At 39.2% G+C, this 12,621-nt stretch overlaps 1 protein-coding gene across 2 annotated transcripts; it reads right to left on the bottom strand.

Moving 5' to 3' along the window:
- Positions 1 to 3,720: 3,720 nt before the first annotated feature.
- Positions 3,721 to 12,238, bottom strand: psma4 (proteasome 20S subunit alpha 4). Of its 2 annotated transcripts, XM_034686584.1 has the most exons (10): positions 12,052 to 12,155; positions 11,786 to 11,791; positions 11,690 to 11,713; positions 9,569 to 9,611; positions 9,232 to 9,394; positions 8,997 to 9,074; positions 8,804 to 8,892; positions 6,548 to 6,678; positions 5,837 to 5,960; positions 3,721 to 4,013 (listed from the first exon to the last, which is right to left on the bottom strand). In XM_034686584.1, exons 3-10 carry the CDS (start codon positions 11,690 to 11,692, stop codon positions 3,859 to 3,861), a joined length of 786 nt encoding a protein of 261 aa, XP_034542475.1. In that variant the 5' UTR covers positions 11,693 to 11,713; positions 11,786 to 11,791; positions 12,052 to 12,155; the 3' UTR covers positions 3,721 to 3,858. The 2 variants fall into 2 exon arrangements, with proteins under 2 accessions (XP_034542475.1, XP_034542474.1); XM_034686583.1 differs by lacking the exons at positions 11,786 to 11,791; positions 12,052 to 12,155 and adding an exon at positions 12,168 to 12,238.
- Between the last annotated feature and the right edge of the window lie 383 nt (positions 12,239 to 12,621).

The raw sequence follows: 12,621 nt of genomic DNA, 5'->3' as shown, positions 1-12,621 counted from the left end.
GACTGATAATCTTATTGCACAAGGAGGTCATGAAGAGGCATCAGTATAAGAGTGAGATTATGTCAAAGTTGAAAGTTCCACACTGTGCCTTTAAACTTTCATCAGGTTAAGCTGGAACCAAAGAACATTCTTTCCTGAATACCTGCTCAGGTGAGGCCGCCAAGGGATCATGCACCGTCAGGCATCAGTACCACAGTATTAAGCTAATTAGAGGGTTCTTCCCAATGGTAAAAATAGAAATTACACAACCTATTTTAGACTTAAATTATATCAGTTTATTTATGAAGCATGAGTTTTTCTTTCAAAAGTGTCATCTTTTACTTTCTGTGTTTCATCCAGAGTCCTTGAAGAGCACTTTCCTGCTCAGGGGACTCATGAGAGTGCTCCTGCCTCCAACCGCCATCATTACCAGAAGAAGAAGTCATGACACAACAGTTGACATCTGAAGTCAGCCATTCAAGCTGTGCCACTAATCTGCTGGAGCAAGAGTCAAGAGGCAGATTGTCCCCTCCTGGCCTTAATCTCACGTAGAGGTTGCATAAACTCACCTCAGATTGAGGCTGATTACGACATTATCTGCACCCACAGCAGGACATTTCTCAGAAGCTGTCCTGCCATCTCAGTTAGCTGCATCCGGTGAGCAGAGTTAAAACCAGACAGTCAATGGCTAATCCGCTCTAAAGAGACTTACACTGCTGAAGCCGAGGATCAGCGCTCCAATGGAAACCTACTTTTCTCTGATTCTGCTATTATCTCATCATGTCCTGACAAAACTACAGCTGACTAAGTAATCCACGAGATCCATTACGTAGCTGTCCTGGAGCTCTTTATCACGTCACATGATCGTTATCTTTAGATGGAGATATTCATATTCCTTATTGAATTAAGCCCTTTGAAAGACTTGTTGTCCAGCTTGTTTACTAATTAGATTCAGAGTTCTTTCTTCAAAGCATTTGGATATTTTGATGTGATAAGAAGTTACATAAAAGATTTTACATGAATAAATATAATTCTTGACCTTTTAGACAGCGTTTGTCAAATCTCACCAACTGAAGTCCATGTGTCAGCTGCTGTTAAACTTTGCATCATATAACATCAACTTCATTTTATTGCTGCTTCATTGCACATATCCAAATATTCACATTTCTGGGTACTTTGAGGCATATCCTGCATGACACCATGAAAGTCGAGTGCTGCAATTCATCTTAACTTTTAAAACTCTGCATTTGATGAAGTAACCACAACATCTACGTAACGCTGTGTCTAAGCTTTTGATCAGAGGGAATTCAGAATATTCACCATGAAATGGCTTCTGATAAAGCTCTTGATATATCATGAAAAGCTCCAGAGTTCATTTTGATCCTGAGATTGTGTGTTTTATTAAAACCTGAAAGAACGGTTTGTTTTCACCATTTGGGGCGACAAAAATGAGTCAAAGACACTTTGGAATTAAATTGGAATAAATGTAGCAGTGTTGGCCATTTAATGAGAGTTAGTCCAATTTTCACTCTCCTTTTAGCTCTGTTTTTGGTCACTACCACTGACATGTTTGTGTCATATGAACCCACGAGGAACCTACGAACGTCTGGGGCTGGACTACTGACCGTCCCAAGAGTCAGAACAAAGCATGGAGAAGCAGCATTTTGTTATTATGCAGCACAGACCTGGAAAAACCTCCCAGATAGTATTAGACAAGCCCCGACTCTGACCACTTTTAAGTCCAGACTAAAAACTTTCCTCTTTTTAGCTGCTTACACTGCTCAATAATGGATGCATTTTTAAACCTTAGTTTTTATTTCTGTAACTACAAACTTTTAATTTCTTTCAACAAACTGAGTTTTAATAAAGTTCATAACTAAGTTTACTTTCTTTCTTTTTTTCTTGATCTTAGATTTTAAAATCTGTTATGTTTTCATTCTTATGTTTGGTTAATGTAATATTTTAAATTGGATATTTTCTGACAAGGTATGGCGTTATGGAATTAACCTGATATTGGATCTACAATTAGATGTTGGGCATACAGGCACCCTGCAACGGTGTCAAGAGGTCTGAGCCAGCTTCGGGCTGCGACTCGACACAGAAAAGATTCAATGTGTGAGTCTTAATCCTTGGGAAGAAGTTCTGAGATGAATTGAATAATTAAAGGGTTCATTTAAGTTAATTTAGTTAAGACAAGATCAGTTGGGATTCTGTGTCCGGCGGGACAGTAAGACTCTGAAAGTTATGGACTTCAGAGCAGTGAAAGGGGGGCTGATTATTTATAATAATCTCTCCTAATGTAAATAAATAATAAGACCCAACGCTATTTACTTTGTACGTAAGTTACATAAGTACAGAGAGAGAGAGACAGTCGATCAATCATAACTGGCCGCATATAAAATGTAAATGTTTGAAGTGTTTGCTGTGTGTTTTTGTTGATTGTTACTGTTCTGGTTTTTGTTTTTAACTCTGTAAAGCACTTTGAATTGCTTTGTATGAATGGTGCTTTATAAATAAACTTGCCTTGCCTTGCCACTACCACTGACATCGCCTCCATCCTCTCCTATTGTGATACCTGAAGCCAAAATACTGACACACTGTGCTGGTAGAGCTAGAGCTGATGTCAAACCCCTTCCACCAAAAACTCCCTTAAAGCTAGGGTTTGTAGTCACGGAAAACTAGCATGAATTTGAATGTAGCATTTCCTCGGTACTCTGTGTTATCCCCCCAGTGACTGACATTAACAAACTGTACTTCCCTCTTTACTGTGTTTAACAAATCAACTGGAAATCAACTTAAAATAATTTGTTATTCAGATTTAAGTGAAAACACCCAGCATACAGACCGTGTTGGATTTATACTCTTCCTGTTTTTAATCACTGTGTTATATGGTCGGCCCAAAAAGCTCTGAGATCTCTTTGAAAATTATTGATCGACAGAATTTTGTGATGAACCTCTCAAATTAACATTCTTTCATACTGAGAATTTCCATGACACCACTTGGACTGCTGTTTTATAACAGTGTAAAGCATTCAATACACAACTCATGCAGAATACATTAAGACCATCTGCTCAGTGCTGGAACAGATTGAGCACACATTAGGCTGTAATCCTTTTAATATTGATTTCAGCTGTTATATCCACACATATGTAATGGACGAGGTCAGTGACAACTGTGAAACCCTGACACAGAAAAGAGCAGTAGAGTGGACTTTGATTCAGATTTTCTATCAGTTACTCAGTGATACCATCCAGATTAATTCAACCGCTTTGAGATCATTTCTGATTGAAACGTTTTAAAACCGCTACAAGTTTTAGGACACCAGTTTGGCTAAAGATCGCATACAACATGTTCAGACTTCGGTTTAATCCCAGCCTGTGGTCCTTCACAGTATGTCATCTTCCATTGTGTACTTCCAGTTTGACTTTACCCAACGTCCTCTCTTTAATTTTGAGGCTTTTATGCCTTTATTCAAAGTTTTGATAATGACCATAATGGATTGTTTTAGCTTTTCATAGCTCAAATGTTTCAACACTGAATACTTACAGCTCCCGTGAGGAGTTTTTAATGTATGAAACGGCTGAAACTATAACTGAGGCCTCTATATGAGCTAAAAAAGAAAACAAGATCATCATAGAGAAGACTGATTCTTTCTCAGTGGTTAAGTTTCATGGCTGTTTAATACCTGAGAAAGATGGATCACTTTAGATACTTTAAAATGTTTAAAACAGATACAAAACTTAATCATTCATCATCTGGATTTATTAGTAGAAACAAATCAAATACAAACACAGCTGAAAACTCAGGATTTACCATCTCATTCACAAACTTACATTCACTCTCACACTCAAAACTCAAACAAGCGTATGTCAGCATCTCTACTTGTCCTTCTCTTTCTGCTCCTTCTCTTTCTTGTCTTTCTCGGCTTTAGCCTCCTCGGCTTCGTGCTTCTTGATCAGCTCCTCCACCTCCTTCAGCTTCAGCACCTTAATGCAGGTCTTTCCTTTCTCGCGGGTCAGCGTGGCGATCTCCACTGAAACACACAGACAGACACAGACAGTGAGGAACCGGCTGCTCTGTCACTCGCTGCTGCAGTTCATCATAAGTGTAGGGAGCAGCAGTGTCTGTTTTTGAACACGCTGTAACCTGATTGGTACAAAACAGGTTGACCAGGTATAAAAGCTCTCTGAGTCTACACTCACTCATGATGAATCATGCACACCTTGAATTCCAAGGTAAACAAATAAAACCCCACCTAAAACAGAAGGTGTTATTAATTTCTGGTTGTGCTGATATTGTTTGTAAATTTATGCCCTGGTGTCATTGAGGAACAGGATGTTCTCTGTGGTTTTGAGCATTTTGCATAATGAATCCTGTCATAAGACTTGGCGACACAGGTTGTAAAAAGCTAATACAGACTAACTGATTACAAAAACCCAAATTTGGGTCTCCTATGTTTTGCAAAATCCAGTTGAATGGTTATGACCATTAATATCTAAACAGCCTTTGAAGAAGACTTGATTTTTTTTGCACCCTGGGGGCAGCACAGCAGGCTTTAAGCATATCATCCACATATCATTGCATTGAAGATGTGTTATGGTGAACGTTTAAGCTAACACCTGCTTATAAACATGTCAAGCAGCTATAGAGGAATATCTGTTTTAATTGTCATGTCCACAAAATGAATATAAAAGCAATATCTTATCTATCTTGCTCTGTTTTTGGTCTCCACCATCTCCTGAAGTAAATCCCTGGCACTTAAAGAGACAGTTTGGTTTCTCTAAGTGGGGTTGTATGAGGCCCTTGTCAATAGAAAGTGTAAAACACACAGAGGTTGCTGGTCCTGAGCAGCTGATCAGTGCAGTACAGGCAGAGGAATGTGTCACGTCTTCAAATAGCACTAAAAGAAAGTGACGGATGGCAGAATAAGGTGCTGAAAATTTTACAAATAGAGTGTGTGATTACACCGACATTAATGTTTGAGTTGGAGTGTCTTAAACTGAGCTAAATTCACCATTTCAAATCACAACTAAACACACATCTGTTTAAAACCGCCAACTCCATCTGATGCCAATTGCACTGTCACTTTTTATTGTTTCCATTTTCTTACCACTTTGTCAGTTTATATTATTTCATTTTGATTTTGATTTTGTTTCCTTTAATGTTAATTTGTGTATGTACATATATATATTTGTGCGGTGTCCTTGAGTGCAGAGAAAGGCGCCTTTCAATAAAATGTATTATTATTATTATTATTATTAAATTATGAGGTAGTGTTGACCTCGTCTCAAGTGGTTCACAGCCGAGCTTCTGTGTCGCTTTAACGACCGGTTTCTGAACAAAAGGGCCGAGCATCCCCTGTGGGTGATATACTTACTACTGGCAAGTACCTCATTCAACCTCACTAAAAAAAAAACACTGAACTATCCCTTTAAGTAGCTATACGCCCTTATGTATTCATCAGCTGCTAGCTTACACGATCTGTGTAAATGCTCTGCAGAGCCACAGGAACCTGCAGCCAACGTTTCAGTTAGGCAGTCATGTTTGTATCATTGAGGCAGATTAAAATCACACAAAGCAAGATTATTAATATTTATAATGAGCTCTTTTTGCTGCTTGATGTTGGTTGCTGGTCCATGTGTACTCTTCTCTGTTCTCTGTATCCTGCTAGAGAAGTTACCTGAGTATAAAGGTTTTGTTCAGGTCTCTACTGAAGAGAAAACCTTCCTCTCAAAGGGACGGCCCTATGAAATGTTTGTGTTGCCTTTATTGAATCTAACTCAACCTTTGGACCGTAGAACATTAGATGATATTCTTTAAAATTGCTGGTATTTGCACTCGGCTTAAAATCCACACCTTTCTCTGCAGACAGCTTGCTCACATCCATTGTTTTGTTGAGAACTTTGACGGCCAGAGCGAGGGCTGCAGAAAGAGCCATCTCTCCTTCCTTGTAGTCCTGTTTCAGCATAGAGACAGCGGCCTGTGAGGGAGCAAAGAAAGAAAGACGATGTTACAACCAATCCTGAAAAACTCCCACAACACTTTGTTTTTTGTAAGCGCTGCAGAATCCCATCTGCTCCGTATTGTGAGGGCTGCATTTACACGCCAATACATCTGATATCTGCTCCTGACTGCCTCACTGTACTGAGCACAACACTGTCACTGTCAGGATCAGGTGTGTGTTACCCCACTGGAGACCCCCAAAGTGAAACCACATGCACTCAGGGTTTTGTAAGCCATCTTGGACAAAAGTGCTCCCACAGTATTCTGAGGACGCTCTGTTACCCACAATGCTTTGTGTGCGGCCCCCTGAGACCCACTCAGATTAGCCAAGCCATCATGAATCAGGACTTACACAATTAGATGCCCCAAGAGTCAGCACTATGTAGGCCACAGCATGTCTGTTTACTGTCAGCCTACACTTCTTTTTTTAGCAGCTGTCGTTTCAAATGCAGTTGCGCCCTCTGGTGTCAGTGTGTGGAACAGCAGGTTAATAACTCAGCCTGCTTCAGTGTGGACACATCTCCACCAAGTTCAAATGCAAATACTCAGAACTTAGAGACTCACAGCGCTGTTGTTTCCGATGCAGGTGGCCTTCCAGCCTCCGTAGTTTCCACTGGGGTCACTCTGGTAGAGCTGGAAGCCGTAGTGTTTATCCCAGCCCATGTAGAGCAGAGAGACTCCAAAGGGACGCTTTCCTGTGAGATAAGAAAGAAACATAGAGCGACTTTAACACACTGGAACAGATGAAGTGTCTGTTTCTCACTGTGATATTTGAACTTAACTTCTTTTGAAACTTGTGAGGAGAAGTTTTCAAACTCTCATCTTCATTTGACAAAACTTTCAGATGACATCAGTCAGGTTCTGTTGACTCAGGCTGGGCGATATGGCCAAAACAAAATCTCAGATTTTTTCACACCAAACTGGATTTGTGATTTTATTCAGATCTTTTTCACCTTCTTAAAAAAAATCCTATAAATGATGACGAAAAGACTCAAATGGGCACCATAAGGAAACCTTAATTACTGCACGAAGTACATTTTAGGTTATTTGTATTACTTGAATTTATAAGACTTATTTACTTTGTGTATTAAGATGTACAGTGCACTGTGGTGGATGTGGTTTAACACAGCAGAAAATTCCACTGTATTATTTTGAGCTTACAAAATTAACTTTATTATCATTATTATTTCACGTTTATTCACAGCACTATAAGTGTTATTTGTGCTTTTATGTGTGATATATAAGTTGCTATTTAAATCCCCTTTTCTTATTGTGAACATTAGTTCCTACCTGTCATTGTTTCAGGAGGGAGAGGTTTGAGTGTGGCGGTATAAAGTGAACCAAACTTTGGCTGTTTCCGAAACGGCCTGCTACATACTACTTACTAATGTAGTAGGCAGTAGGTATTGCCTACTACATACTGCGTTTGAATTTAGTATATAGTATGACTGTTCTGTCCGATCTGTCATGCAGCATGCTGAGCCAGACGTCGCTGGAGTTCCGGTTTCGGAAAGTGGAAGTAAACAACCGCGAAGCCGATAAATAAAATGCTTATTTAGCATCCATTTATGATTTAAAAAGATAGGAAGTGGTTTATATGTAATTTGATAACTTTCACAGCACCCAAAAACGGATTTCCCCCTGTCAAAAAATAAGGCAAAAGAAAAAGCAGAACGAGCGCTGTGCATTATGGGAAACAGTACGCGAGGCAGACTGGTCCGATGCATACTGAGATATTTTCCCGAATCAGTAGACATCCGGGGAGTTTTGGCATACTGCAGATTTTGCTCTTGTTCACATACTTCTTACTACATACTGAATTTTGGACATATCAGTACGTACTGCTAGTATAGTAGGCGATTTCAGAAACAGCCCAATTCCAAGGAATTGGCGAGACTGTGGCACTGTGCCTCTTTTGGGAAAAACTTTTCATCAATGCTGGCAGCCATGTTGTCGTTGTGTGTGTGTGTATTAGTAGGAAATATAGAGGAGGCTGTGAACTAAGGGAACCCAAGATGAATGTTGGAGAAAATCTTGATTTACATTTTTAAAATCATCGTTAAGTACAAATCCGATTTATTGATTTATCGCCCAGCCCTACTATTGACATTGGTTTCTTTGTTTTTTAAGAGACCATTATAGATTTAAAGTGACTTAAAGAACATTCTCAGCGTTTATTAATGTGCCATCAACCTGGGATTTTAATTTGAATCATTATCAGCTTTAGAGATCCATATGAGCACGTACATGAGCACTAAGAGTGTAGACGATTCTATAAACAAGCCAAAATCACCATGTGTCTTTGTAACAACAAGAACAGCAAAACAATACCTGTTCAAAAAGCTGTCAAGGCGCAAGATGTTAAATGGAAATTCGTACGATTTTTCTTTATGGATCTATTCCTCATTATAGATCCATAGATTATGCTACTTTGAAACTCGCCACCCTTATCGCAAGGAGTTTTAAAGAATGACAGCTGGAGGGTGATGAATATGGGAACTAGCAGCACAAGGTGCTTACAGCCTTCAAATAAAAGTTTAAATATTTGAAATGTTTGTCTCAGTCTAACCTCAAACACAGATAGTACCCCCCTGGATTGTTTAAGGTAACTTGCCAAACACCAGTTTGTGTATATGTGTAAGTTTTAGACAATGGTTTATGAGTTGTTGATCAAATAAAAAGTTAAAAGCTGGGTCAGATACCCCAGCTGAAAGTTAAAGAGGCACAACTTAGTCTCAAAAAGTTGTCTCACTGGGGTTTTAACCTCACATTAAACCCTCCTCTATAAGTAGGACAGAAATGTGTGATGCTGCTCTGTACCTCCAAACTGGGTGTAGGCCTGTTTGATGTCACACAGAGCGGTGACCAGCTGCTCACATGGCATTGGCTCCTGATACTGCAGCAGGTACCTGAAACATAAACGATTGTTATCACAGTCACGTTTGTGTTCTGTCTCACTTAAAACCATATCTGAAGAACGAAGAAGATGACAGTGATTCTGCACGGAGCTCACCTCTGTGCTATGAGCCTCAGCTCGTTCGTCAGTACGTTGGCATCTGATGTGATTCCTGCCACACTGCATGCCATATCCCTGTGAGGAGACAGGAGGATTTAAGAGAGGTGCAAAAACAGATTCTTTTTGTACATCCAGTGATTGAATATAACTGTTTAGTCCAATCACAGGCCAAGGTAGGCTGTTAGAGGAAGTTCACACTTATTTAACATTTAAACACTGCGATATAACTCACTCATTCAGTTTGTAGATTTTCTCTGAGAAGAAGACTTCATCCAGCAGCTTGTGGATGTTCCTCCTCTCAGCGGCCAGCAGCACTCCATCGTTGGCTAAAATTCCCAGACAGGTGCCGGCATGCCCGATGGCTTCCATGGCGTACTCCACCTGATACAGACGCCCTGCAAGTGACGCAGACAGTGCTGTCAGTGTGAGGCTTGAACACTTCAAGGAAAGACATTAGAAAGAAGAATGATGCCTGTACATGCTTGAAATTATATAAATTATTGAGACAAAGACAATTTTCAAAAACAATGATTGATAACCTGATCTATGACATTATTCAGAACTCTTACCCTCCGGTGAGAAGATGGTTGTTCGTGAATCATATCGACGAGACTGAAAGGAAAAAGAAAACAGAAGGAATTTAATTATCACTAATAATTAATAACTATTAAACACAGACAACAAAGCCACAACTAACTGAGACATGGTTTAAATAAGGGGCCATGGCAGTTTTTCCTTCATAACTCTTCTACACCTTACATTGAAATATGTGGTACACAGATCAAATCACAAGACTATGCAGTAGCGCCGAGATCAAATGCCGGATTCATAATAATAACAGTAATAATTTATTTGTAGAGCACTTTTCAAAAACCAAGTTCCAAAGTGCTTCACATGGGCAGCAAAATAAAACAGGCGGTTCATAAAAACACACAAGTCAAGATAAAGAAATAAAACTTTTTAAAAGACAAAATTCCCCTGAAAGAACTCTAAAGGAATAAGATTCTTCTGAAATATATTTGCTAAGACGGTTAAAAAAAAAATGAAATAAAATTCAGATAAAATCAGGAAAGGCTCTACGATAAAAGTACGTTTTCAGAAGAGATTTAAAAGAGCTCACTGACTCAGCAGACCTGATCTCCTCGGGCAGATGGTTCCAAAATCTCTGACCCCTCACAGCGAACGCCTTGTCCTCTTTCGTTTTCATTTTTGTATTTGGAATGCACAATAAACCTCTGCCTGAGGATCTCAATGCACGCGTCGGCTCATAGGGTACTAAAAGGTCTGCTATATAGCTCGGAGTAAGTCCATGAAGAGCTTTAAAAGTAAAATCTTAAAATCAGTTCTAAAACATACAGGGAGCCAAGCTAAAACCGGAGAGATATGGTCGTATTTTTTGGTTCAGATCATGATATATTTACTGCATTCTACAAGTAGAATCATGTGTAGCCTAATATTTGTTCTGTTTCAATGATCTGTTACAGTGCTTTACATGCAAATACAAAACACAACCTATTCCTGCACTGGTCTTGAACCTGCGATCTTTGAAGTGTTTAGTTTAACGTCATAAAGCCCTGATGCACAGGATTTATAATTTTTTTCTTCAAAACAAATGAAACATTTGAAGTGTTTGTTTGAGAAGATGAGATTTCATTACTGCTGGGAAATTATTTTAGAAGTTATGATTTCTTCCTCTCCGGGTTCTCCGGCTTCCTCCCACAATCCAAAAACATGCTCAGGTTGATTGATCACTCTAAATTGCCCGTAGGCTCTCTGTGTTAGCCCTGTGATAGGTTGGCGACCTGTCCAGGGTGTACCCTGCCTTCCGCCCGAAGCCAGCTGGGATAGGCTCCAGCCCCCCGTGACCCCTAACGGGATAAGCGGTCAAGATAATGGATGGATGGATTTCTGCCCTCCTTTCAACACTTCAAAAGACCATTTTTAACTGTTTTAAAAAATGTCATCAACCACGATCATGTGTAAAGACTATTTGTAGACTAATCACAAGAAAAGATTAGTCTACAAGGCAACCAGGCACGGCAAACACAGCGACAGTTCGGGGCAGTGTGGAGTGGCATGTCACAAGGCAGATTTCGATCTTGCTGTCACTCAGACTATGTGAAAGTATGAACTCAACTTCCACTATATCATATATTTAATCGATGATCTGCCTCGTTGAAAGATTCTGCTTCTGATTTGCACTTGCAACATATCAAAGACTACTTTATGTGCTTATAGTTCCAGTTGAATAAAATTAAAACTAATGGTAGAATGAGATATTTGTTTATGTTTTTGATTACACACAGGGGTAGCTGTACTATAAAAAATAAGGCAATCATGTTTTGGTACTATATTATAAAACCATTAATAAGATGTCCTGAGTCACATTACTCCATAGATTCATTTCCCCATCAAATAACTCTCTCTCTTCATTTTAAAACACTACTTACTCATACTGCAGATGTTGCATTACAAATAATTATTAAAGATTTCAGGAGAAGTGTGTTTCAGGTTTCAACCAGTATCAACAGACCAAGCAAGCTGCTTTGATCTGAGAGTTTACAATGCAAGGTAATAACAAACCCCCAGGATTATGGCTTGTGGTACATCTAGATAGGTAGCACGATCAGCCAGAACACCTGCTGCACAACAACAATGCAAACAAACATTACGTTATAGAGAATACTCACCATTTTGGAGACTGCAGTCAGACCCTGTGGATGTGAGAGATAAACATAAGGTTTAGCTGATAGGTATCACGTAGAAGGGGATTAACAGGAGCTCACCTGCAACTACAGATTTGCTTTGTCACCAGTGGCAGGTTGTGAAAGTGAAAGAGAAACAGAAGCCTGTGAATCTAATAACTAACAAAGCAAATTGCCTTTTAGCATCACTAACAGTGACTAAGCTGTTATTAAAAGCACTGTGTCAGCTCTCATTGTTTGGGTGTCCCCTGCCTCACAGTCCTCGGCTAACAGTAACATTAACATGATGCACGACTGAAGATGAATCGACAGAATTTAAAGCCCAGCCTTGCTCGGTGATTTCTCACGTTACATCGACCAACGACTCCTCCTCTTATATTTTTCACACACGAGCCAATAATGAAGCCATTAAAGATGTTTAAAACAGCTTCTTCTTCTTTATTGTGAAGAAACAAATACTTACCGCTAGGAGCTTGCTGGGGGGGCGCGCTTTGATGACGTCACACAAACGCGATACGTGTCATTTAAACGCGCCGTCAGATTTAGGATTATATTTATTTATATTTATTTATTTATTTATATGTATTTATATTTATTTTATACAGTCTATGATTTAGGATAAATTTGTGGATATTTTTTCTGTACAGAAAATGTCTCCATTTAAATCAGACATTCATTGTCTTGTGGTCAATAAGCATATTAATGTAAGAGTTTTTTTTTTTTTTTTACTGTAAACCGTACTTTTACTGAGCACCAGGCCCAGCATCTGTTTTTAATTATTTTCAAATCAGTTAATTCATTGCCCTCAGTAATAGCCAGATGAAGTCTGTGACCATGATAATAATAACAATGATAATAATAATAATAAGAAGAAGAAGCAATGGCGGTTCTAGACCAATTTTACTGGGGGGCCAGGA

The sequence above is a fragment of the Notolabrus celidotus genome, chromosome 6 (genome assembly GCF_009762535.1).
Source record: "Notolabrus celidotus isolate fNotCel1 chromosome 6, fNotCel1.pri, whole genome shotgun sequence".
Lineage (NCBI taxonomy): Eukaryota > Metazoa > Chordata > Actinopteri > Labriformes > Labridae > Notolabrus > Notolabrus celidotus.
Note: the sequence above shows the minus strand (reverse complement) of the source record. Positions and strands in the feature narration are given on the sequence as shown.